Source organism: Oncorhynchus clarkii, chromosome 4, assembly GCF_045791955.1.
Source record: "Oncorhynchus clarkii lewisi isolate Uvic-CL-2024 chromosome 4, UVic_Ocla_1.0, whole genome shotgun sequence".
Taxonomy (NCBI): Eukaryota; Metazoa; Chordata; class Actinopteri; order Salmoniformes; family Salmonidae; genus Oncorhynchus; species Oncorhynchus clarkii.
In genome coordinates, this window is record NC_092150.1 from 25,987,014 (window position 1) to 26,014,914 (window position 27,901).

The 27,901-nt window shown below is 42.1% G+C and overlaps 3 protein-coding genes across 3 annotated transcripts in view; 2 read left to right on the forward strand and 1 right to left on the reverse strand.

Annotated features, from left to right (window-relative positions):
• The first annotated feature begins 1,342 nt into the window (after positions 1-1,342).
• Positions 1,343-5,052, forward strand: LOC139406638 (lysosome-associated membrane glycoprotein 3-like). The gene is made up of 6 exons (XM_071149475.1): positions 1,343-2,502; positions 3,160-3,344; positions 3,576-3,701; positions 3,966-4,020; positions 4,139-4,312; positions 4,518-5,052. The coding sequence occupies exons 1-6, from the start codon at positions 2,424-2,426 to the stop codon at positions 4,658-4,660; spliced, it is 762 nt and encodes a 253-aa protein (XP_071005576.1). The 5' UTR covers positions 1,343-2,423; the 3' UTR covers positions 4,661-5,052.
• A 429-nt stretch (positions 5,053-5,481) lies between these two features.
• Positions 5,482-26,134, forward strand: LOC139406639 (methylcrotonoyl-CoA carboxylase subunit alpha, mitochondrial-like). The gene is made up of 19 exons (XM_071149476.1): positions 5,482-5,805; positions 6,473-6,516; positions 7,712-7,851; positions 7,937-8,032; positions 8,170-8,291; positions 8,409-8,556; positions 8,675-8,796; positions 8,889-9,000; positions 11,899-11,980; positions 12,153-12,280; positions 13,741-13,924; positions 14,031-14,140; positions 14,228-14,444; positions 20,382-20,468; positions 23,948-23,997; positions 24,098-24,235; positions 24,478-24,582; positions 24,928-24,999; positions 25,142-26,134. Exons 1-19 carry the CDS (start codon positions 5,753-5,755, stop codon positions 25,256-25,258), a joined length of 2,127 nt encoding a protein of 708 aa, XP_071005577.1. The 5' UTR covers positions 5,482-5,752; the 3' UTR covers positions 25,259-26,134.
• A 62-nt stretch (positions 26,135-26,196) lies between these two features.
• Positions 26,197-27,901, reverse strand: part of LOC139406640 (phospholipid-transporting ATPase IF-like) — a 57,819-nt gene continuing 56,114 nt past the window's right edge. Inside the window, exon 30 of the mRNA XM_071149477.1 lies at positions 26,197-27,470. Within this exon, the coding sequence (XP_071005578.1) occupies positions 27,389-27,470 (82 nt within the window). The 3' untranslated portion in view covers positions 26,197-27,388. The remainder of the gene's footprint in view (positions 27,471-27,901) is intronic.

The window sequence follows — 27,901 nt, forward strand, 5'->3', positions numbered from 1 at the left end:
GCAGGTTGGTGAGGATGATATCTATGAGGGTGCCCGTGTTTACAGATTTGGGGTTGTACCTGATGGGTTCATTGATAATTTGTGAGAGATTGAGGGCATCAAGCTTAGATTGTAGGGTGGCTGGGGTGTTAAGCATGGGGCAATCAGTTCACATATGGTGTCCAGGGCACAGCTGGGACAGAGGGTGGTCTATAGCAAGCGGCAACAGTGAGATACTTGTTTCTGGAAAGGCGGATTTTAAAAGTAGAAGCTCGAATTGTTTGGGTACAGATCTGGATGGTAGGCTGTCTCTGCAGTAGATTGCAACACCGCCCCCTTTGACAGTTCTATCTTGTCGGAAAATGTTATAGTTAGGGATGGAAATTTCAGGGTTTCTGGTGGTCTTCCTGAGCCAGGATTCAGACACGGCTAGGACCTCCGGGCTGGCAGAGTGTGCTTGGGCATTGAATAAAACAAACTTAGGGAGGAGGCTTCTAATGTTAACATGCATGAAACCAAGGCTTTTACGGTTACAGAAGTAAGCAAATAATAGCGCCTGGGGAATGGGAGTGGAGCTAGGCACTGCAGGGCCTGGATTAACCTCCACATCACCAGAGGAATAGAGGAGGAGTAGGATAAGGGTACGGCTAAAGGCTAAAAGTACTGGTCGTCTAGTACGTTCAAAACAGAGAGTAAAAGGAGCAGATTTCTGGGCACGGTAGACTAGATTCAAGGCATAATCAAATCAAATCCAATTTTATTTGTCACATACACATGGTTAGCAGATGTTAATGCGAGTGTAGCGAAATGCTTGTGCTTCTAGTTCCGACAATGCAGTAATAACCAACGAGTAATCTAACCTAACAATTTCACAACAACTACCTTATACACACAAGTGTAAAGGGATGAAGAATATGTACATAAAGATATATGAATAAGTGATGGTACAGAACGGCATAGGCAAGATGCAGTAGATGGTATCGAGTGCAGTATATACATATGAGATGAGTAATGTAGGGTATGTAAACATATAAAAGTGGCATTGTTTAAAGTGGCTAGTGATACATGTATTACATAAAGATGGCAAGATGCAGTAGATTGTATAGAGTACAGTATATACATATGAGATGAGTAATGTAGGGTATGTAAACATTATATTAAGTGGCATTGTTTAAAGTGGCTAGTGATACATTTTTCACATCAATTTTTCCATTATTAAAGTGGCTGGAGTTGAGTCAGTATGTTGGCAGCAGCCACTCAATGTTAGTGGTGGCTGTTTAACAGTCTGATGGCCTTGAGATAGAAGCTTTTTTTCAGTCTCTCGGCCCCTGCTTTGATGCACCTGTACTGACCTCGCCTTCTGGATGATATGACGGTGTGAACATGCAGTGGCTCGGGTGGTTGTTGTCCTTGATGATCTTTATGGCCTTCCTGTGACATCGCGTGGTGTAGGTGTCCTGGAGGGCAGGTAGTTTGCCCCCGGTGATGCGTTGTACAGACAAAGGTATGGTAGGATGTGGATACAGTGAGGGTAAACCTGTGCATAGAGTGACGATGAAAGAGATATTCTCCTTAGAAATATCATTTAAACCAGGTGATGTCACCGCATGTGTGGTAGGTGGAACTAAAGTGTTAAATAAGGTGTATTGAGCAGGGCTAGAGGCTCTACAGTGAAATAAGGCAATAAATACTAACCAAAACAGCAATGGACAAGGCATATTGACATTAGCGAGAGGCATGCGTAGCCAAGTAATCATAGGAGTCCAGTGAGTGGCTTCAGGCGGCTTGCGGGCCGGGGCTAGGAATCTAACAGAAGGGCCTTGGAGGGACGTCGCGACGGAATAAAGTCTGTTGTGGCCCCCTCGTGCTATTGCATTGGCAGATGGATCAGCAGGGCTCCATGTGGTAAACCAGGCCAATTGGCAGAATAGGTATAGTGGCCAAATTATTTACCCGGTGGGCCTCTTAAGCCAACAGTCCGATGTGCTCTGGACAGCTAGCAGGCCACGGCTAGCATGCTAGCGGATGGGATTTCAGGGGACGACGCGATGGCGGAGCCAGTTGATAAAAACCCCATTGGGCGAGTCACGTCGGTGGTCCAGTCGTGATGAGTCGGGAAAGACAGTTGGCAAAAAGAGGTATTGTAGCCCAAGTAGTGGCTGATGGACCTCTTTGGATAGCTGGGAGATGGGCCTAGTAAAGCTAGCTTCAGGCTAAAGAGTTGAGTAGACACAAAACAGAACATATCTGACCTGCAACAGCACAAGGTGCAGTTAGTTACATCATATACTGTCCATCAGCCATTTAAATCATTTAAAAATGAAACACTCTTTGCCCCTCCCCTTGAATGTGCTCATCACTTGAGCAAAACGTTTTGGTCTTCTGGAGTGGAATTCACCACATCACATCTCACAACCCACATTTGGTGACAAACACCTAACTGAATGCACAAGAAGACAGACAAACTCAGCAACAACATGCATCGTGAAACAATACTTTTTCTACTGGTTGTGATCATAATGGGTGAGTTACATGCACCTTTATCTAACAATGTCTAATAATGTTTAATCTATTCAGTGTTAGTGGTAGTCTGATATAAATTGAAACTAGGCAATGCTGCAATGCAGTTAACCACGAAGTATGGAATCGTTAATCTGCAAACAGAATAATATAGGCCATTTGAATCTGATTTTGATTCTGAGATGATAACAGTGGTACTCTATAACAGTGCTCTGCTGAGTGCACTCTTAGAAAAAAAGGTGCTATATAGAACCTAAAAGGGTTATTCAGCTGTCCTTATAGGTTCCAGGTGGAAACCTTTTGGTTTCCATGTAAAAACCCTTTCCATAGAGGGTTCTACATGGAACCCAGAAGGGTTCTACCTGGAAACAAAAATAGTTATCCTATTGGGACAGCCGAATAACCTTTTTGGAACCCTTTTTTCTAAGAGTGTAAAACATTGCTCGTAAACTTCATGACATTTTAAAAACATAATCATGACCACTTCAACACATGTAGTAATACCAAACAAGTTGTTAGAATAGCTTATTTAGGTTTATTGTTAAAAAAAAAGTAAAAAAAAATAAAATAAGCATCTGAAACCAAAGGGTGCTTATGAATGGTGTCTTGTGGTTTCTGTAAACTGTTTCACTTTACACTTCACTGCATACCCCTTTACAGGAAACAGCCTCATGACTGCTGCATTGGATCCTAAGCCCACTGAACAGGCCAACCTACCACAGAGGCCTGTCCTTCAGCCCAAAGAGACTGTTCCTGTCACCGGAAACTATGTGCTGAAAGACCCTACAGGCACGTCGTGCATCAAACTCTCCATGGGAGTTGAGTACGTAGTTATTGAGAAGAAGGTAGGGGCAGTCACTTTCTCAGCACTTTTTGTTTAGTACATTTCAGCACTTCTTTGTCAGGGGTGAGATCTCATGTGGGTTGCTACCAAACTGTGAAAAATAGACAACAGTCACAAAAAAATGCTACAGATTAATATTATATAAGTAGCTGTAAATCCTACAACATCACTCGTTTGCTATTGTTTTTGTCCTTTTCCAATCCAATGCTACGTTGATTCTTTTTTTTCCCAGAAACCTTCCTATTTCAACTTAGACCCTACCACCACCAAGACTACTGGTAGATGTGCTGAAAAAGAGTCAGTTCTCTCCCTGGCTTTTCTAGGAAAGGGAGGCGATCTGAATCTCACCTTTGAAAAGGTACAAATTCAGAAACGTCCATTTTCTCATGTCTGACACGTATGACCACATTTTATAACTGGAAAACCTTTTTTAGCCCCATATCTTTCTGACTCGTACTGAGATAATGGCTGTGAATTCACAGGTTGACTTTTCCATAACGAGCAGAAGCAGAGTCATAGATTATACATGGCTCTGAGTAGAAGCATACTCATTCAAATACATTTGCATGATGATTTGCATGTTTGGCTTTGAATAAACACGTAAGTATTTGTCTACCCACAGGAAGGGAACCTGACCTATGTGTCAAAGATCACAGGTAATTTGGCACCAGGCAAAGGTAAGTTAACCATTATCATCTCACAAAATAGACACATGATGTGAAACAAATGCATATATCTTTTTCTACAGATGTCATTGTCAGAAAAACAAGGCTGATCGTATTCTTCCACAATTAGGAATTAAGAACTATTTTGGGGTAATAGAACATGAGAAGCTGTTCCCAACTGCCGCTGGCCGCAGCCTCAAGTGCTACTCTCAGACCGAGTTTCATCTGTCTGAAAACCTTCGAGTGAAGATTGTGTCTCTTCAGTTCCAAGCTTTCAAACTCACCAATGGGAATTTTGGAGTGGGTAGGTCACTTTAATTGGGGCCTTTCTGTTCACGATTTGCAATACCATTTTATTTATGATTTTACTGTAAGGTTATATATGGTTTAATGCTTTGAAATGTAACATTGTAAACATAATGTTTTGTCCTTTCAGCCCAACAAAAACAATTATTTAAAGTGCTAAGATCCAGATGTTGTTTTCTAATGTCCCCCTTATGACATTTCAGAGGTTGAGTGCAGGGCTGATTTCATCAAGAAGATCATTCCCATTATTTTTGGTGCCACGGTTGTGGGGCTCTTGCTGATTGCTGTCCTGTCCTTCCTGATAATCCGGGACCACCACAGACAAGCTGGCTATGACAGGATCTGAGAATGCTTCATGCAAAAAACATGAACACTTTTTATAGCCATGTTTTGTATTTCCTAAATGTTTTTTTTATCCATTGCTCAATTATACACTATTGTTGTTTTTAAATATTAAATATTTCTGCAAAGAAAATATAAATAACATTATTACAGTAAAAAATATGTGAATGTGGTTAGCACTTATAGGAAAGCTCTGTGTACATTTTCAATCACAATCAGCAAATATGGTCTGAATAATGTGGCTTTATTTTAGCAATTAGAATTTTGATGTTTGGAGATTATATTCTGGTTTGAAGAGTGCATACATTCCCGTGTGGCTTTATCCAGCTGGATTGAAATACATTATCATCAAATGCATGTATAAGCCTTTTTATAAAAACACACTGCCCAAAAACATATCGCTCTGTAAGACATTGTTAATTCGGTCTTGAACCTCTCTGTGACCTCTCCTGAGGGTTAGCGCTATTCGTGATCCTTAGTATTTCCCGACCTTAAACACTAACCATAACCATTTTACATTTCAACTTCAATAGTGTAGGGACACTCAAGGATCCCGCAAAGCACGGCCAGTCCAGAGACCCGGTTGACACTAGATAAAACACGCCACAAACCTCGTCTATTTCTACACTTTATCTTCTTGATTTTTAACCTAACCCTAACCACACTGCTAACATTATGCCTAACCCTTACCTTAAATTAAGACCAAAAAGTAAATGTTGGTTTTCGTACATTTTTACCATATAGATCGATATTACTTTGTGGCTGTGGTAACTAACGGAAACGCAGAGACCCCACCTCCGTCTCGACTTTTTCTATTGGTTGATCATCTTACGGGTACCCAAGAGAGACAGTCTTAGCAAATGGAACTTCATTTTTGACATCACTCTGTATTTGTTGTTATTTTCACCAAACTAGAGTATGTTTTAGTTTTATAATTTAATAGAATAGCAGTTCCACCGATCAACTCTAGTTGATAATACTTATTATAAAATGCAGTATCGTAACTAGCTAAGGCTTAATTGGTAAATCAAAATAATCGATTTCATAAAGACAAACGCTTATCATTTCCTCATTCGGCTGCTACTAGACAGCAGACATGTTTGCTGTCCTGAAAGTTCAAACCCTACAGGGTCTAAGAATATTTCAACAGTAAGTCGACAATGCTTGTCATATGTCATGTTTACTATTACTGCAAGTTATCTATTCAAAATAAATGAACTGCTAAGAAGAAAATATTTTTTTTATAGATTTTTGTCTAGGCAGTTGGCCAGCTGGCTAACTAGCTAGCGTCGCTAGACAGCAAGTCGAACGTGCATCGGAATATTGTAGTTATCATCTTAGTGTTAAACAAGTAACGTTAATATTATATAGCCAAAACGACTAAGTCACTATCATGTGTCGTGTATTTCAACATAACTAACGTAGTTAACCTAATTATTTCTTAATATGCACCGATTTTGTGCAAGGTTAAATAAAGGTAACTAACTTAGCATAACAGCTAACAAACCAGCTAGCTAAACAATTTGAATGGTGAAATGTTTTGTTTCCAAAGCAATGGGCAGTTAAGTTAATGCATATATATCAGCTAGCTAGTTAGATAATAGTCATTATCTTTGAGCAATGGTCATTATGCATTCGAGTATTAGCCAGCTGTGAAGGCAGCCACCTGCACTGTGGTACATGGTACAATTAGCATGTATGCCCTTGAAAGCCATTAATTTATGTAAACGGCTGAAACTACTGTAGGTGCTCTCTTGACATGACCTGTCCAACCAAGGTCTGTGTCCTGCAATGACCTGTGATTGTCTCATCTTAGGAAATGTATATGGACCAAAGGATCAGTACGGTTTGCCTCAGTTGGTAAGTAACATGGGACAATAATATTCACAGAAGTGCTGACTTTAATATGGTGTCTCTTTCAAGTTATTACTCTCCATCGAGATTGAACTGCAGAGGAAGCATTGTAAACTTAGCAAAAAAAAGTTTATTTTCAGCAAACCTAACGTGTAAATATTTGTATGGACATAACAAGATTCAACAACTGAGACATAAACTGAACAAGTTCCACAGACATGTGACTAACAGAAATGGAATAATGTGTCCCTGAACAAAGGGGGGGGGGGGGGGGGGTCAAAAGTAACAGTCAGTATCTGGTGTGGCCACCAGCTGCATTAAGTACTGCAGTGCATCTCATGGACTGCACCAGATTTGCCAGTTCTTGCTGTGAGATGTTACCCCACTCTTCCAACAAGGCACCTGCAAGTTTCCGGACATTTCTGGGGGGAATGGCCCTAGCCCTCACCCTCCGATCCAACAGGTCCCAGACGTGGTCAATGGGATTGAGATCCGGACTCTTCACTGGCCATGGCAGAACACTGACATTCCTGTCTTGCAGGAAATCACGCACAGAACGAGCAGTATGGCTGGTGGCATTGTCATGCTGCAGGGTCATGTCAGGATGAGCCTGAAGGAAGGGTACCACATGAGGGAGGAGGATGTCTTCCCTGTAACGCACAGCGTTGAGATTGCCTGCTATGACAACAAGCTCAGTCCAATGATGCTGTGACACACCACCCCAGACCATGATGTCTCCCTGTAGCACTGTCTTGGGTGTCTCACAGTATGGACATTGCCATTTATTGCCCTGGCCATATCTGTAGTCCTCATGCCTCCTTGCAGCATGCCTAAGGCACATTCGCGCAGATGGGTAGGGACCCTGGGCATCTTTGTTTTAGGTGTTTTGTCAGTAGAAAGGCCTCTAGTGTCCTACGTTTTCATACCTGTGACCTTAATTGCCTACTGTCTGTAAGCTGTTAGTGTCTTAATGACTGTTCACAGGTGCATGTTCATTAATTGTTTATGGTTCATTGAACAAGCATGGGAAACAGTGTTTTAAACCCTTTACAATGAAGATCTGTGAAGTTATTTTGATGTTTACGAATTATCTTTGAAAGACAGGGTCCTGAAAAAGGGACGTTTCTTTTTTTTTGCTGAGTTTAATTTACTAAATTGGTACGTGTTACATCACTCATAGATCAGTTCTCTTTTCCTTTAGGGCAAGGCAGGATAGAGAAAGTACTCATTGCCAACAGAGGAGAGATTGCCTGCCGTGTGATGCGAACAGCAAAGAAGATGGGTGTGCGCTCTGTGGCAGTATACAGTGATGCAGACCGTCATTCCATGCATGTGGCCATGGTATGTCAAGGCTGTCAACTTTGACCCCTCAGTGTTATGTTTGTAGATGCAACTGTATTGATGAGGTTTCTCTCATATTCCTTAGGCAGATGAGGCCTATAACATTGGGCCAGCTGCATCCCAGCAGAGTTACTTGTCAATGGAGAAAGTCTTGGAGGTTGCCAAGAGATCTGGATCACATGTATGTCAAGTGCAGTATTGTATTTGTAGTATTTTTTTTTATTCAAATTTATTATGACAATCCACTGTTTCTCAAAGTCACCATACCAGCTATCACTGAAGAATAAGTTGATGTTTGTAATTGTGTTTTTGTTATAGGCTGTCCATCCGGGATATGGCTTCCTGTCAGAGAACACAGAGTTTGCTGAGGCGTGCAAACAGGAGGGTATCATTTTCATTGGTCCTCCATCATCTGCCATCAGAGACATGGGTATCAAAAGGTATAGTTAAATGACTCCTCTCTTTTCAAGTCACTTTTCAGTTTTGTTTGTAAGTCTGATCTGAATAAGGGTTATTAAAAAGTTAAATCTTAAATCTACTCCTTTTCTTTTTCCTAGTACATCAAAATACATTATGTCAGCTGCGGGTGTTCCTATCATCGAGGGTTACCACGGAGACGACCAATCAGATGAGAAGCTCCAAGCTGAGGCTGTCAGGATCGGCTACCCAGTGATGATAAAGGCTGTGCGTGGCGGGGGTGGTAAAGTAAGATATTGTAAATTCGGTTTTGAACCTCTCAATGTCCAAACCAAAATGATTGTTTCATGGAATGATAGTGTGGTTGGTATTTCAAGGCTCCTATGGTTCTGATTGGTTTATCTAGGGAATGCGCATTTCACACACTGCTGAAGATTTCCATGAGCAGCTTGAGTCTGCGAGACGAGAGGCTCGCAAGTCCTTCAACGATGACGTCATGCTAGTGGAGAAATTTGTAGAGGACCCCAGGTATGTAGAAGACGCTGTATATCTATTTGTTTTGGAGATTCAGACAGTACCCTTGTTTAGATGTTGTGTGACCAGATTCCTTCCCTGACCAGACATGTGGAGGTCCAGGTCTTTGGGGACCAGCATGGAAATGCTGTCTACCTGTTTGAGAGGGACTGCAGCGTGCAGAGAAGGCACCAGAAGATCATTGAGGAAGCACCAGGGGTAAGTGCAGGGTACCGGACTCCGCCCAGTACCCTGCCCTGAACTTTAGTCACTGTTACTAGCCCGGTACCACCCGGTACTCTGCCTTGCACCTTAGACTGCTTCGACACTGGTATTTTTTTATAATGTTACATACTGTTTTACCCATTTCATACTGTATTATAGTCAAAGTTAATCCTATATAACTACTGCAGTACACACCTTTTCTATTAATATTCTGTCCAAAATGTCTATACACACCATCATATACACTGAGTGTACAAAACATTAGGAACACCTTGCTAATATTGCCCTCGGAACAGCCCCAATTTGTCGGGGCATGGACTCTACAAGGTGTTGAAAGCGTTCCACAGGGATTCTGTCCCATGTTGACTCCAATGCTTCCCACAGTTGTGTCAAGTTGGCTGGATGTTCTTTGGGTGGTGGACCATTCTTGATATACATGGGAAACTGATGATCATGAAAAACACACTCAAACTGGTGCGCCTAGCACCTACAGTACTACCATACCCTTTTCAAAGGCACTTAAATATTTTGTCTTGCCCATTCACCCTCTGAACGCACGTATACACAATCCATGTCTCAATTGTCTCAAAAATCCATCTTTAACCTGACACCTCCCCTTCATCTACACTGATTGAAGTGGATTTAACAGGTGAGGGATCATAGCTTTAACCTGGATTCACCTGGCCAGTCTGCCATGGAGAGAGCACTCGGTGTATATTTATATTCCGGACACCGACACTGCTCATTCTAGAGGTCGACCGATTATTATTTTTCAACGCCTATACCGATTATTGGAGGACAAAAAAAAGCCGATACCGATTAATCGGCAGATTTTTAAAATGTATTTGTAATAACGACAATTACAACAATACTGAATGAACACTTATTTTAACTTAATACAATACATCAATAAAATCAATTTAGCCTTAAATAAATAATGAAACATGTTCAATTTGGTTTAAATAATGCAAAAACAAAGTGTTGGAGAAGAAAGTAAAAGTGCAATATGTGCCATGTAAGAAAGCTAACGTTTAAGTTCCTTGCTCAGAACATGAGAACATATGAGAGCTGGTGGTTCCTTTTAACATGAGTCTTCAATATTCCCAGGTAAGAAGTTTTAGGTTGTAGTTATTATAGGACTATTTCTCTCTATACCATTTGTATTTCATATACCTTTGACTATTGGATGTTCTTATAGGCACTTTAGCATTGCCAGTGTAACAGTATAGTTTCCGTACCTCTCCTCGCTCCTACCTGGGCTCGAACCAGGAACACAACGACAACAGCCACCCTTGAAGCAGCGTTACCCATGCAGAGCAAGGGGAACAACCACTCCAAGTCTCAGAGCGAGTGACGTTTGAAACGCTATCAGCCACACCTTGCTAACTAGCTAGCCATTTCACATCACATCGTTACACTCGTCTATTCTCGGGAGTTGATAGGCTTGAAGTCATAAAACAGCAGAGCTGCTGGCAAAACGCACAAAAGTGCTGTTTGAATTAATGCTTATGAGCCTCCTGGTGCCTACCATCGCTCAGTCAGACTGCTCTATCAAATCATAGACTTAATTATAACATAATAACACACAGAAATGCGAGCCTTAGGTCATTAATATGGTTGAATCCGGAAACTATCATCTCGAAAACAGTGAAATACGGAACCGTTCCGTATTTTATCTAACGGGTGGCATCCCTAAGTCTAAATATTCCTGTTACATTGCACAACCTTCAATGTTATGTCATGATTACGTAACATTCTGGCAAATTAGTTTGCAATGAGCCAGGCGGCCCAAACTGTTGCATATACCTTGACTTTGTGTGCAATGAACACAAGAGAAGGGACACAATTTCACCTGGTTAATATTGCCTGCTAACCTGGATTTCTTTTAGCTAAATATGCAGGTTTAAAAATATATACTTCTGTGTATTGATGTTAAGAAAGGCATTGGTGTTTATGGTTAGGTACACGTTGGAGCAACGACAGTCCTTTTTCGCAAATGCGCACTGCATCGATTATATGCAACGCAGGACACGCTAGATAAACTAGTAATATCATCAACCATGTGTAGTTATAACTAGTGATTATGATTAAGTTTAATGCTAGCAAGCAACTTACTTTTGCTTCTTACTGCATTCGTGTAACAGGCGGGCTCCTCGTGAGGCAGGTGGTTAGAGCGGTGGACTAGTTAACCGTAAGGTTGCAAGATTGAATCCCTGAGCTGACAAGGTAAAAATCTGTCGTTCTGCCCCTGAACAAGGCAGTTAACCCACCGTTCTAGGCCATCATTGAAAATAAGAATGTGTTCTTAACTGACATGCCTAGTTAAATAAAAATTAAGTAAAGGTGTAAAAAACAAAAAATTACCCATTTCCGATTATGAAAACTTGAAATCGGCCCTAATTAATCGGTCGACCTCTAGCTCATTCTCATATTTCTTAATTCCTTTTTGGGATTTGTGTATTGTTAGGTATTACTGCACTGTTGGAGCTAGAATCATAAGCATTTTATTTATTTAACTAGGTAAGTTTGTTAAGAACAAATTCTTCTTTACAATGATGGCCTACCAAGGAACAGTGGGTTAACTGCCTTGTTCAGTGGCAGAACGACAGATTTTTACCGTGTCAGCTCGGGATGCGATCTAGCAACCTTTCGGTTACTGGCCCAATGCTCTAACCACTAGGTTAGCTGCATTTCACTAGACCCGCAATAACGTCAGAAAAATATGTACATGCAACCAATAACATTAGATTTTTGCTCTCAGCTCTAAAGTAACATGTCTTGGTTTCCTGTGTAAATGCTGAATAGGAGATTTGACTGCACTGTGGTTTGCACAACCTTGGCCATGCGATTGTGTAATTATTTTTTGTTTGTGTTTGCACCTGTGCTTTGTAGCCTGGTATAAGCGAGGAGGTGAGGTGGAAACTGGGAGAGGCAGCGGTGAGAGCAGCCAAAGCCGTCAACTATGTGGGAGCAGGTGGGCAGAGAATGGACCTCAAACATTGTTGCTTTGAAAACTCACTCACTAGAGGGTTATGAAAACATTATTTGTTGTTGTAATGTTTTAAATAGATGCTTTCCCATCCTTTGGACTACCCTGTTCACCGGTGTGACAACCACATTTACAGTATGTCCCTGATTCTATGCAGGCACTGTGGAGTTCATCATGGATGCACAGCACAACTTCTACTTCATGGAGATGAACACACGTCTGCAGGTGGAGCACCCTGTGTCTGAGATGATCACTGGAACTGACCTGGTGGAGTGGCAGCTCAGGGTAAGATGGAAAGAGGGATGCCTTCAGAAAGAGGAGGTTGGGGACATCGATGTGTTGTAATACACTGGGTGTACAAAACATGAATAACACCTGCTCTTTCCATGACAGACTGACCAGGTGAAAGCCATGATCCCTTATTGATGTCACTTGTTAAACCCACTTCAATCAGTGTTGATGAAGGGGAGGAGACAGGTTAAAGAAGGATTTTTAAGCCTTGAGACAGTTAAAACCCATATCTTATGTGCCATTCAGAGGGTGAATGGGCAAAACAAAAGACTGAAGTGCCTTTGAACGGGGTATGGTAGTAGGTGCCAGGCGCACCGGTGTGAGTTTGTCAAGAACTGCAAAGCTGGTCGTTTTTTCACGCTCAAAAGTTTCCCATGTGTATCAAGAATGGTCCACCACCCAAAGGACATCCAGCCAACTTGACACAACTGTGGGCAACATTGGAATCAACATGGGCCAGCATCCCTGTGGAACGCTTTCAACACCTTGTAGAGCCCATGTCCTGACGAATTGAAGCTGTTCCGAGGGCAAAAGGGGGTGCAACTCAATATTAGGAACACCTTCCTAATTTTTCGTAGACTCAGTGTGTTGAGTGTATTTACGAGCTCCTCTAGAAGGCCTCATAATCCCAGAGATTATGGATTTTAATCTGCACAAAGATTAAATGAACAATTTGTTAAAGCTCCACCCTGATGTAGGGCTCCACGATATAGACAGAAAATCTTATAGCAATCTTTTTTATTTTCAATTTGTGATCTAGATCAAAACACTTGGGTGAATTGTTGGAATCATAGTAATATAATTATTTACACTGAATGTACAAAACATTAACAACACATGATGTAGCCTGGCCACCACTGTAAGTATTCAGAGGTACAGTAGATAATTAATAACATGGGCTTTCTCTCTGAGGTTACGCAGCACAGCGGTAGTGATAGCTAGCCACAATATTACCACATTAGATTACAGAGCAGTAATGCTATCACACAGCAGTCCTAAAGATAAGCTAACCATCAATGAGATAATTCACCCCAGCCATTACCAAATGTTCATACAATGCAAACAAATATTTTGTCCTCAGAACAGCCTCAATTTGCTGGGGCATGGACTCTACAATGTGTCAAAAGCATTCCACAGGGATACTGGCATAAATCTTCAAAAATCCTTCTTTAACCTGTCTCCTCCCCTGAAGTGGATTTAATGAGTGACATCAATAAGGGATCATAGCTTTCGACTGGTCATTCTGTCACGGAAAGAGCAAGTGTTCTAAATGTTTTGCACACTCAGTGTATATTAAAAATCAAAGTGGAAAGCAGCATCGTTCCTCTTTTGGATCAATCTGTTGACTGCATTTGACCTAACAGAACAGCATGCAACTGTATAGGGGGGGGAGGAACAGCCACAACAGGAGAGAGACGACCAACCGAGTCAACTATAAACTATTTGGCTCTCAGGTGGCTGCAGGCGAGAGGCTGCCCCTCCTGCAGGACGAGATCGAACTGATGGGCCATTCATTTGAGGCCAGGATATACGCTGAGGACCCCAACAATGACTTCCTCCCTGGGGCAGGACCCCTCCTTCATCTGTCTACACCCCCGGCGGACGAATACACACGCATCGAGACGGGAGTCAGGGAAGGTACAGTACACCCAGCTTACCTGTAACTACTTACACCTATTTTACATTAGACTGTCAAACAGAACTCTTAACCACATAGTGATGATGTACCTGTCTGTGTTCTCAGGAGATGAAGTGTCAGCCCACTATGACCCCATGATCGCTAAACTGGTGGTGTGGGGAGAAGACCGATCTGCTGCTCTGAAGAAGCTCAGATACGGTCTACGCCAGTACAACGTAAGAACATTATACACACACTGGACACATCCCATTTCTGTTTCTGTCAGAGACTTTTAAATGACCTTTGATCACTGATCCCGGCAGATTGTAGGACTCAACACCAACATTGACTTCTTGCTGAGTCTGTCTGGGCATCCAGAGTTTGAGGCGGGGAATGTGACCACCAGCTTCATCCCCCAGCACTATGAGCAGCTGTTCCCTAAACCCATCCCTCCCTCCAGGGCCACACTGTGTCAGGCTGCCCTGGGCCTGCTCCTCAGAGAGAGGGCCAGCACTCAGACCTTCAGAGACAAGTCCAACGGTGAGGAACAACAACAGGCCTGTCTCTACAGGTCACTGAGAACTACACTACATTACCAAAAGTATGTGTACACCTGCTTGTCGAACATCTCATTCCAAAATCATGGCCATTAATATGGAGTTGATCTCCCCCTTTGCTGCTATAACAGCATCCACTCTTCTGGGACTGCGGGGGACTTGCTGCTTTTCTGTCACAAGCATTTGTGAGGTAGGGCACTGATGTTGGGCGATTAGGCCTGGCTCAGAGTCGGCGTTCCAATTCATCACAAAGGTTTTTGATGGGGTTGAGGTCAGGGCTCTGTGCAGGCCAGTCAAGTTCTTCCACACCGATCTTGATAAACCATTTCTGTATGGTCTTCACTTTGTGCACAGGGTCATTGTCATGCTGAAACAGAAAATAGTTGGAAGCACAAAATCAACTAGAATGCCATTGTATACTGTAGCGTTAAGATTTCCCTTCATTGGAACTAAGGTGCCTAGCCCGTGCCATGAAAAACAGCCCCAGACCATTATTCCTCCTCCAAACTTTACAGTTGGCACTATGTATTGGGGCAGGGTAGCCTAGTGGTTAGAGAGTTGGACTAGGTTGCAAGTTCAAATCCCAGAGCTGACAAGGTACATCTGTCATTCTGCCACTGAACAGGCAGTTAACCCACTGTTCCTAGGCCGTCATTGAAAATAAGAATTTGTTCTTAACTGACTTGCCTAGTTAAATAAAGGTTAAAAAATATATATATATATTTTAAAAAAGGTAGCATTCTCCTGGCATCCGCCAAACCAAGATTTGTCCGTCAGAATGCCAGATGGTGAAGCGTGATTCAAAAAACATGTTTCCACTACTCTGGAGTCCAATAGCGGCAAGCTTTACACCACTCCAGCCGACGCTTGGCATTGCGTATGGTGATCTTAGGCTTGGAAACCCATTTCATGAAGCTCCGGACAAACAGTTATTGTGCTGACGTTGCTCCCAGAGTCAGTTTGGAACTTGATAGTGAGTGTTGCAACCGAGGACAGACAATTTTTACGTGCTTCAGCACTTGGCGGTCCCATTTTGTGAGCTTGTGTTGCCTACCACTTTGTGGCTGTGCCGTTGTTGCTCCTAGACGTTTACACTTCACAATAACAGCACTTACAGTTGACCGGGGTTGAACAGTTTGACAAACTGACTTGTTGGAAAGGTTGCATCCTATGACAGTGCCACGTTGAATGTCACCGAGCTCTTCAGTAAGGCCATTCTACTGCAAATGTTTGTCTATGGAGATGTTATACACCTGTCAGCAACAGGTGTGGCTGAAATAGCTGAATCCACTAATTTGAAGGGTTGCCCACATACTTTTGCATAGTGTGTGTGCTTGCATACATATATCCATACAGTTGAAGTCGGACATTTACATACACCTTAGCCAAATACATTTAAACTCAGTTTTTCACAATTCCTGACATTTTAATCCTAGTAAAAAAATCCCTGTCTTAGGTCAGTTAGGATCACCAATTCATTTTAAGAATGTGATATCTCAGAACAATAGTAGAGTGATTTATTTCAGCTTTTATTTCTTTCATCACATTCCCAGTGGGTCAGAAGTTTACAATAGACTCAATTAGTATTTGGTAGCATTGCCTTTAAATTGTTTAACTTGGGTCCAACGTTTCGGGTAGCCTTCCACAAGCTTCCCACAATAAGTTGGGTGAATTTTGGCCCATTCCTCCTGACAGAGCTGGTGTAACTGAGTCAGGTTCGTAGGCCTCCTTGCTCGCACATGCTTTTTCAGTTCTGCCCACAAATTTTCAATAGGAATGAGGTCAGGGCTTTGTGATGGCCACTCCAATACCTTGACTTTGTTGTCCTTAAGCCATTTTGCCACAACTTTGGAAGTCAGCTTGGATTCATTGTCCATTTGGAAGACCCATTTGCGACTAAACTTTAACTTCCTGACTGTCTTGAGATGTTGCTTATATCCACATAATTTCCTTTCCTCATGATGCCATCTATTTTGTGAAGTGCACCCGTCCCGCCTGCAGCTTAGCACCCCCACAAAATAATGCTGCCAACCCTGTGCTTCACGGTTGGGATGGTGTTCTTTGACTTGCAAGCCTCCCCCTTTTTCCTCTAAACATAACGATGGTCATTATGGCCAAACAGTTCTATTTTTGTTTCATCAGACCAGAGGACATTTCTCCAAAAGTATGATCTTTGTCCTCATGTGCAGTTGCAAACCGTAGTCTGGCTTTTTTTAATGGCAGTTTTGGAGCCGTGGCTTCTTCCTTGCTGAGCGACCTTTCAGGTTATGTCGATATAGGACTCGTCTTACTGTGGATATAGATACTTTTGTACCTGTTTCTTCCATCTTCACAAGGTCCTTTGCTGTTGTTCTGGGATTGATTGGCACTTTTCACACCAAAGTACGTTCATCTCTAGGAGACAGAACGCGTCTCCTTCCTGAGCGGTATGACCGCTGCGTGGTCCCATGGTGTTTATACTTGCATACTATTGTTTGTACAGATGAACATGGTACCTTCAGGCATTTGGAAATTGCTCCCAAGGATGAACCAGACTTATGGAGGTCTACAATTTAATTTCTGAGGTCTTGGCTGATGTCTTTTGATTTTCCCATGATGTCAAGCAAAGAGGCACTGAGTTTGAAGGTAGGCCTTGAAATACATCCACAGGTACACCTCCTATTGAATAAAATGTCAATTAGCCTATCAGAAGCTTCTAAAGCCATGACATAATTTTCTGGAATTTTCCAAGCTGTTTAAAGGCACAGTCAACTTAGTGTATGTAAACTTCTGACCCACTGGAATTGTGATACAGTGAAATAATCTGTCTGTTAACAATTGTTGGAAAAATGACTTGTCATGCACAAAGTAGATGTCCTAACCGACTTGCCAAAACTATAGTTTGTTAACAAGACATTTGTGGAGTGGTTGAAAAACGAGTTTTAATGACTCCAACCTAAGTGTATATAAACTTCCAACTGTACGTCATACAGTACCAGTCAAAAGTTTAGACAGATCTACTCATTCAAGGGTTTTTCTTTATTTTTTAACTATTTTCTACATTGAAGAATAGTGAAGACATCAAAGCTATTAAATGACACACATGGAATCATGTAGTAACCAATAGTGTTAAACAAATCTAAATATATTTGAGCTTCTTCAAAGTAGCCACCCTTTGCCTTGATGACAGCTTGGCACAATCTTGGCATTCTCTCAACCAGCTTCATGAGGTAGTCACCTGGATTGCATTTCAATGAACAGGTGTGCCTTATTGAATTTATTTCCTTAATGTGCTTGAGTCAATCAGTTGTCTTGTGACAAAGTTTGAGTGGTATATAGAAGATGGCCCTATTTGGTAAAATACCACGTCCATATTATGGCAAGAACAGCTCAAATAAGCAAAGAGAAATGACAGTCCATCATTACTTTAAGACATGAATGTCAGTCAATCTGGAAAATTTCAAGAACGTTTAACGTTTCTTCAAGTGCAGTTGCAAAAACCATACCATTAAGCGCTATGATGAAACTGGCTCTCTTGAGGACCACCAATGGAAAGGAAGACCCATAGTTACCTCTGCTGCAGAGGATACGTTCATTAGAGTTACCAGCATCAGAAATATCAGCCCAAATAAATGTTTCAGAGTTCAAGTAACAGACACATCAACTGTTCAGAGGAGATTGTGTCAATCAGGCCTTCTTGGTCAAATTGCTGCAAAGAAACCACTTCTAAAGGACACAAATAATAATAAGAGGAGACTTTATTTGGCCAAGAAACATAAGCAATGGACATTAGACTGGTAGAAATCTGTCCAACTTTGAGATTTTTGGTTCCAACCGCCGTGTCTTTGTGAGACAGAGTAGGTGAACGGATGATCTCCGCATGTTCATGAGGGGATGGCTGCCGTCTTATCGGCTCTTAACCAACCATGCTATTTTTTAAATATTTCTTTTGCATTGTTTAACTTGTTTTTTACATAATGTTGCTGCTACTGTCACATCACTAAAAAGAGCTTCTGGACATCAGAATTGTGATTATTCCCCTCAGATTAGACTGAGTTTTTCTTCTATGAGTCGGATGGGAGGGATATACTACAGACACCTGACCAGCCCAGATCGTCTTCATTCGCTGGAGAAGGAAACTGAGATTTCGTGTAAAAAGATCAGGGTGCCTTGTGAGGATCAGGTGACAAGTGGCTAATCTGCCTTTGCCTTCCATCCTGCTAGTTAACATTTTGCATGACGCACCAGCAATTTGCATACCACACCAACAGATCCACAGATGATGCAATTTCACACCTGGATAAAAGGAACACCTATGTGCGAATGCTATTCATTGACTATAACTCGCCGTTCAACACCATAGTGCCCTCAAAGCTCATCACTAAGCTAAGGACCCTGGGACTAAACACCTCCCTCTGCAACTGGATCCTGGACTTCATGACGGGGCCGTCCCCAGGTGGTAAGGGTAGGTATCAACACGGGGGCCCCTCAGGGTTGCGTGCTCAGTTCCCTCCTGTACTCCCACTTTACTCATGACTGCACGACTCCAGCACCATTAAGTTTGCTGATGACCCAACAGTGCTAGGCCTGATCACCAACAACAATGAGACGGTCAATAGGGAGGAGGTCCGAGACCTGACCGTGTGGTACCAGGACAACAACCTCTCCCTCAACGTGATCAAGACAAAGGAGATGATTGTGAACTACAGAGAAAGAAGGAATGAGCACGCCCCCATTCTCATCGACGGGGCTGCAGTGGAACAGGTTGAGAGCTTCAAGTTCTTTGGCGTTCACATCATCGACAAACTAACATGGTCCAAGACAGTCATGAAGAGGGCACGACAAAACCTATTCCCCCTCAGGAGACTGAAAAGATTTGGCATGGGTCCTCAGATCCTCAAAAGATTTTACAGCTGCACCATCTAGAGCATCCTGACGGGTTGCATCACTGCCTGTTATGGCAAATGCTCGGCCTCCAACTGCAAGGGTAGTGTGTACGGCCCAGTACATCACTGGGGCCAAGCTTCCTGCCATCCCGGACCTCTATACCAGGCGGTGTCAGATGAAGGCCTTAAAAATTGTCAGACTCAAGCCGCCCTTGTCATAGACTGTCTATGTCCAAGAGGCTTCTAAACAGCTTCTACACCCAAGCCATAAGACTCCTGAACAGCTAATCAAATGGCTACCCAGACTATTTGCATTGCCCCCACCCTCTTCTACGCTGATGCTACTCTGTTATTATCTGTACATAGTCACTTTAATAACTCTACCTACATGTTACCTCAACTAACCGGTGCCCCTGCACATTGACTCTGTACCTGTACCCCCTGTGTATAGCCCCGCTATTGTTATTTACTACTGCTCTTTAATTATTATAATTTTTTTTTGGTATATTTTTGGTATATTCTTAAGTTGGTTAAGGACTTGTAAGTAAGCATTTCACTAAGGTCTACATCTGTTGTATTCGGCGCATGTGACAAATACATTTTGATTTGATGCGTGGTTCCCACCATGAAGCATGGAGTAGATGGTGTGATTGTGTGATGGTGCTTTGCTGGTGACACTGTCTGACATTTTATTTAGAATTCAACCAGCATGGCTACCACAGCCTTCTGCAGCGATCTGCCATTCCATCTGGTTTGTGCTTAGTGGGACTATCATTTGTTTTTCAACAGGACATTGACCCAACATACCTCCAGGCTGTGTAAGGGCTACATTTTGACCTATAAGGAGAGTGATGGAGTGCTGCATCAGATGACCTGGCCTCATATATATATACACACTTCTATTTTACTTGGTATTATTGTTGGAGCTTAAGAATTGCACTGAACCCTGCAATTACAGTAAATCTGCGACCATGTGCATGTGACTAATAAACTCTGATTAGATTTATGAAACTGTTGGAGGAGATCCTAAATTCTGTTCTTTTCTCCCATCGCAGATCCCTTCTCTCCTTTTGCCTGCAGTAACGGCCGGAGGGTGAACATCCTATACAGTAGGAATATGACCCTCCAGTTGGGTGAAACTAGTGAGTCCGAACCTCCTTCACCAGGTCATAGACTGATTTTTTTTGTTCATGACATAAAAAGCGTAAGCCTATGCAACATTATCCTATTGAAGTCAGTATTGTAGCATTGAGGTTTGCAGTAGGCCAGGGATCATCATCAACTACTGTAGATTCATATATTTGACTAAAACACGATCAAATCTTGCTTACATTTGTATACGATCATGTCTCTTTTATTATGTGTGACTACATGGGAACCTATTTACAAAATGAATATCACTTAGAGCTGATTTCCTGGCGTTTTTAGTCTCATGCAAAATAAATAAATACATTCTCAGAACTTGGAGGGACAAATAAAACCACTCGCGGGCCAAATTTGGGGAACCCTGCAGTAGGCTATAGGCCCAATACATTCTCACCACATATTGGCTGTGCTTAAATTGCCCTGCCAGTGCATTGTTGTTCAGACCATTTAAAAATATATATACAGTGCCTTGCGAAAGTATTCGGCCCCCTTGAACTTTGCGACCTTTTGCCACATTTCAGGCTTCAAACATAAAGATATAAAACTGTATTTTTTTGTGAAGAATCAACAACAAGTGGGACACAATCATGAAGTGGAACGACATTTATTGGATATTTCAAACATTTTTAACAAATCAAAAACTGAAAAATTGGGCGTGCAAAATTATTCAGCCCCCTTAAGTTAATATTTTGTAGCACCACCTTTTGCTGTGATTACAGCTGTAAGTCGCTTGGGGTATGTCTCTATCAGTTTCGAGAGACTGAATTTTTTTCCCATTCCTCCTTGCAAAACAGCTCGAGCTCAGTGAGGTTGGATGGAGAGCATTTGTGAACAGCAGTTTTCAGTTCTTTCCACAGATTCTCGATTGGATTCAGGTCTGGACTTTGACTTGGCCATTCTAACACCTGGATGTGTTTATTTTTGAACCATTCCATTGTAGATTTTGCTTTATGTTTTGGATCATTGTCTTGTTGGAAGACAAATCTCCGTCCCAGTCTCAGGTCTTTTGCAGACTCCATCAGGTTTTCTTCCAGAATGGTCCTGTATTTGGCTCCATCCATCTTCCCATAAATTTTAACCATCTTGCCTGTCCCTGCTGAAGAAAAGCAGGCCCAAACCATGATGCTGCCACCACCATGTTTGACAGTGGGGATGGTGTGTTCAGCTGTGTTGCTTTTACGCCAAACATAACGTTTTGCATTGTTGCCAAAAAGTTCAATTTTGGTTTCATCTGACCAGAGCACCTTCTTCCACATGTTTGGTGTGTCTCCCAGGTGGCTTGTGGCAAACTTTAAACTACACTTTTTATGGATATCTTTAAGAAATGGCTTTCTTCTTGCCACTCTTCCATAAAGGCCAGATTTGTGCAATATACGACTGATTGTTGTCCTATGGACAGAGTCTCCCACCTCAGCTGTAGATCTCTGCAGTTCATCCAGAGTGATCATGGGCCTCTTGGCTGCATCTCTGATCAGTCTTCTCCTTGTATGAGCTGAAAGTTTAGAGGGACGGCCAGGTCTTGGTAGATTTGCAGTGGTCTGATACTCCTTCCATTTCAATATTATCGCTTGCACAGTGCTCCTTGGGATGTTTAAAGCTTGGGAAATCTTTTTGTATCCAAATCCGGCTTTAAACTTCTTCACAACAGTATCTCGGACCTGCCTGGTGTGTTCCTTGTTCTTCATGATGCTCTCTGCGCTTTTAACGGACCTCTGAGACTATCACAGTGCAGGTGCATTTATACGGAGACTTGATTACACACAGGTGGATTGTATTTATCATCATTAGTCATTTAGGTCAACATTGGATCATTCAGAGATCCTCACTGAACTTCTGGAGAGAGTTTGCTGCACTGAAAGTAAAGGGGCTGAATCATTTTGCACGCCCAATTTTTCAGTTTTTGATTTGTTAAAAAAGTTTGAAATATCCAATAAATGTCGTTCCACTTCATGATTGTGTCCCACTTGTTGTTGATTCTTCACAAAAAAATACAGTTTTATATCTTTATGTTTGAAGCCTGAAATGTGGCAAAAGGTCGCAAAGTTCAAGGGGTTTGAATACTTTCGCAAGGCACTGTATATATATTTCAAAATTTGATGTAGACAGTATGATCACACCGGTAATAGATCAGTTGTTGTATTACTTGTTAGGCACAGCTGAGTGAGCATTCATTTCATTTTACTGGGCTGATGGTGCCATCATCAGTCTCAGTGAAGGGAAAGTGCAGCAGACTGAGGGTCCGCCTCTCAATGTCCCTCCGCTCTCCCTTTTCTCTGCTGACACTGACCAAAAAGGGACACTGTCTTCCAGCTGATGGCGAAACTCGAGTTTGAACTATTACACAAAATCATGTTACTCCTATGAACAGAGAAAGTTCCTCTATTAAAAAAGACCCAAGCCACTAATAATAAAACAAACCTATCGATACATGTTCCTACTCATTCATTACAGCTGCAGTGCTGGTTGTAGCGTGAGTGGAAGTAGGAAGAACGCGTATTTGATTCCTTATAAAAGTGTTGAATAAAAAGTGTTGCCAGTGCCGAGTAAACTTAAACCATGCAGTCACTCAAAACCAGCAGCTCTTTGCTGTATTCGTTGACAGTCTCTCTCTAGTCATGGTTTTAAACGTTTTTAAATCTCGCAGTAGGCTTTCTTTTACGCCTGCTACGTTACTGCAGACACGGTATTCTGAGCCATCCAACCAATTGGCCAGCGGAAGGCATATAGTGCACTTAATTTGCTCTCTGGGACCGCTGGAAGGCAGAGTTGGTACCTTCAGACATGAAAATGGTTATAAATGGGAATACTTTGCCTGCCCGGTGCACAGGGCAGCTGAATCGGGTGAACTTACTGCCAACAATGTGAGTCAAAAAAATTATAATAACGCAAGGCTTTATCGTTGGGTTTTTTACAGAAATGTTTATAGATCGACTAGGAATGCCTAGGTTGATCACGATCGACTAGTTGGTGACCACTGTCATAGAGAAAGCAGCCAGTGGAACCTGGTTTGATTAAAATGCTAAGTCAATCTTCATGTTGATGAGGAGCCCAAGTCTGTCCTCCTAGACCTTATTCTAATGACTGTTTTTAAATAATTCATGTGGTAATGACATTGATTAATTAGTGTGTCTGATTCCTCCCAGTCTATAAGCAAGCCCATCTCCTCACTATAGTTGAACTTTCAGCAGTCCATATGACATCATTAGTCACTCTCATCCTCATGTTTCACTTTTGCTGAGAATATTTATTTTAATACAGAGAAGTACTTTAAGATCTTTAAATCTGCTTTTTGTTTACTTGTCACATGAAATGTATAAGTCGTTTCCACTGAGGATAAGTTATTCATATTTTGTCATACAAATAAATCTTTAGAATAGGACATCATAGATTTGCCTTTTATAGAAAATGCATGAGTCCATTTATCAAGTGGCAGAGGAAAGACTTCACACACAACTTGTTTTTTTTCTCTCTGCAGAAGTGGAAGTAACAGTTACATACAATTCAGATGGGACTTATTCTATGGAGGTACATGTTCTGTGTGTGTTGTAAAAATTGCCATACATGTCTAAAGTTCTCTGTGGCACATGATTTACAACTGATTGATGGGTCTTGTCCCCTTCATCAGATTGGAGGGGAAATGTTCCAGGTGTCAGGGGAGGTGGAGACAGAGGGACAGACATCATTCCTGCACTGCTCTGTCAACGGGGTGAAGTCTCGGCCCAAACTGGTCATCCTTGATAACACAGTACACCTCTTCTCTATGGTGAGTCTTGCTCCACTACAGCAGGGTTTCTCAAACTCGGTTCTGGGGCCCCCTGCAAGCACGTTTTGGTTTTTGCCCAAGCACTACACAGCTGATTCAAATAATCAAAACTTGATGACTTGGTTATTTGAATCGGCTGTGTAGTGCTAGGGCAAAAACCAAAACGTAGGGCCCCAGGACCCTGCTCTAGAACACTCACTTTCCTTCTCAGGTCTTCTAACCCATCCTCTTCTCCCCATCAGGAGGGCAGCGCAGAGGTGAGCGTTCCAGTGCCCAAGTTCCTGGCTGGTGTGAGCACAGGAGCACAGGGAGGAGCTGTGGCACCCATGACCGGGACCATTGAGAAGGTAATACATTATGGATCATCTCTTTTTTTTCTCTCACCACCATTATTTCTGTCTATAAAAGCTGACCCAGCCACTCGGACAGATTATCTTGAATATGTTGCTCTGGGATATGATTTCCTGCCAGATGGTCAGTAAGCACTCAGGCATTCTGATTCATGGGATTTTAGCTCACTCATCAGATTATTTAATCTGTACCTCCTATTGATGACATGGGGTGCATCGTTCAGACGTGCCAATTGATAAATGTCAGTTGTGGAAAAAAAGACAGGACAGGAGTCTCAAACATTAACAGGGCCATTTTATAATCTATAGGTAAGGTCCTTAATTTATAACCTCTTCCTCTAGGTGCTGGTGAAGGCAGGTGACACTGTGCAAATGGGAGATGCCTTGATGGTGATGAATGCCATGAAAATGGAGGTGAGCTTGTAATTTCCTACACTGAGGAGTCCACTCCCAACCCACACACTCGCTCACTTTGACTTTTAGAACCCTGTAGCCACTTACATTGTGCTGTAAATGAACTGTGGGTCCTCAGACTGTGTTCTCTCGTTCTCTGCAGCACACCATCCGAGCACCTAAAGCTGGAGTTATCAAGAAGGTGTTTTTCAAAGAGGGCTCCCAGGCCAACCGACACGCAGCCCTGGTGGAGTTTGAGGAAGCCGCTGAAGAGGAATAATCTCGTGTGACTATCCATGTGTGAACTTTCAGAGTTACTGTAGAAGTCATAGGAAAGAGGCATTTACTATAGGAGTTGCAAACTGCTGTACCATCACTACAGGTCCATGTGGATCACATTGTACACAGTATGAGATGACAGAAAATTCCCTTTCAGTTGTGGCAAATGTAGATTTAACAATATTGGTATATTTGCTTTGGGTTATTTTATCAGATGGCTGTATGAAAGTAGACATCTGGCTTTTGTACTGTCCTCTGCAAAGTGCTCTTGTAGTCTTTCTCTAAGTAGTACCATGAACCAAGCTACAGTAACCACTAAACCACTAGCTTTTTGGTGGGTGTTCTTGGTCTTCCTCTCCTTCAAACTTCTGTTTTTTTTTCCTAGCTTCACTATAGCCAGGTCCCATATGCTCTTGTCAAACCAAACATGTTTTATGATAAGGAGTTTGAATGATAGCACAAATGGGTCTAGCACTCAGGCTACATCTCATGATTTCAGATTCACTCCAGGCTGTGAAATTCAAATAAGGGCTATTTGCTAACAGCCTCACCACGTTGTGTTTAATGACCAGAATCTGGTTACTTTACAGTCCAATAAGTAATACCAGGGCAAAGATGGCCTGCCATCTGAATTCATATAACACGGTCATCTCTCATCATGTGACATACAAAATAGATAGACCACCAAGAAGAGAGAAGGGCCAGAGCACATGTTTTTATAGGTGTTGTAATATGTCAGAGTTGAATTCCCGCAAGCACACACTCCTGTGGTGAGTTATGTCTACTAAACTGTGCTGTCATCCATTATTCACATTGATTTGAGGGTTGTCAAATTGTTTTTCTAAAAGATCATTTCAGATAAATTCTCTAAAATGTCTAATTTTGTGGTTTTAGTGTATATTAGTTGCATACACGGTCTGCTGGAAAGGACAAAGGTTACATGCTTTTTAAAAACATTTATTCCGTAAACATCAGCAATGAAACTGTTTCACTGACAGGTGAGTAACAGAACTCTTTAAATGAACATGATCAAGAGCTGGGAACATGAACAGCTGACTTCATTGTTCCTAGTGCAGATGCATCCTTATTGCCAATGAAAATGGAGACTTCCGAAATAGATTTCAATATTCAAACACTTGTTGACTGACCTATTGAGTGGCATGATTAGAAGCTCTTGGTGAATACTGGCTTGAGGCCAAATTTCACAATCTGAACTCATAGCTGCATATATAAAACTGACAAATTACAACTGTAGCATACTAGTACAATAAGTATACTTTGCCAGATGTGCTTACAAATATTCGTCACGTGCAAAGAAAAAAAGCTCCACTGACTACTTGATGGACATTTCAGCGTCTCCCACTTCAAGCTGATGAGGTAACGGCTACAAATAGCAACCAAATATTTCCCACAATTTTATATGAACTTGGCCATATTTGAATAAATCTGTGTGTGCAGATGGTGTGCATAAGTCACGGTCATAGATAGCAAGTTTAAAACGGTTGTCTCAATGACCCTCTCGACTACACAAACAAACATGAAGTGGTTAATAGCATAGGGGGGAAAGACACACAAACAAAACAAAAACATGATTTCAATGGTAATTAGCAATGAAAGGAAAACCAGAACTGTAATATGTGCAAGCCATATTATACATTGACAGCTATTTAATATCTCGGAGCTATTATATGGACATTCTCTTGACATTTCTGAACAAACGTACTACTAAATCTGTGCAGAAAAGGCATATTTTAGGGACAGTTTCGAGACCTGATCATCCAACTGCTTTCACATTTTCATACCTTGAAAAATCAGGTTGTAAAATGGAGGATATGGCTATAACGAGGCACACCGAATTTCCTCAGGAAAGATGGCAGACCTTCCACAGTCAGGTGAAGCAGCAGCAACACTAACCTACAGGCGTAAAGAAGTAGACCATGTTCTTTTTCACTCAAGTCTGAATTGTTCTCATCTTTGGTACCATCTTATTCCCTTTTATTATTTACAGGAAGAGAACAGAGGCCCATGTAGCATCTCTTGCAAAGCCTCATGTCATTGCTGGTCAGCCCTGGGTTGTGTGGTGAGTAGTTCCTCTCCGTGTGGCAAGGTGGCACTATTGCTCTCTGCTACCTTAGCAATGAGCGGCCTCCATGGGTGCGAGCGTCAAGATGCTCCGATCGTTGGAATAGAAGGGGTCCGAGTCGCTCCACGATCTAAAAGCATCAACGACAGAGGAGTGAGGGGTGTGGGAGAAGGACTAAGCTGAAAACCTGCCTCGAGTGCTTCAATCCATCTCGGACCTGCCTAAAATACCCTTTTATTTACTGTTGGATGTGACATCCATCATGGTACAGTAGGGTGATGGTACAGGAGTAGTTGAAGACCTTATCTGTATTGATATGAGGAGGCCCTGCCTTGGAACTGAAAACCTGTCATTCTGCTCATCTTCTACTGGCTTCCTGCCCTGTCACCAGACTCATTTCCTGCCCTACACTTCAACCTATAGCAACCTGTAGCAGCACAAGCAAACAGAGTTAAACTCAAAAGGAGGAGAGAGAATAGGGTGAGTACAGTGAGGGTTAGTACAGAATGACAAACAGTCAACTTCCTTCTCTCAGTCACTATATGCATAACCAGGTATACT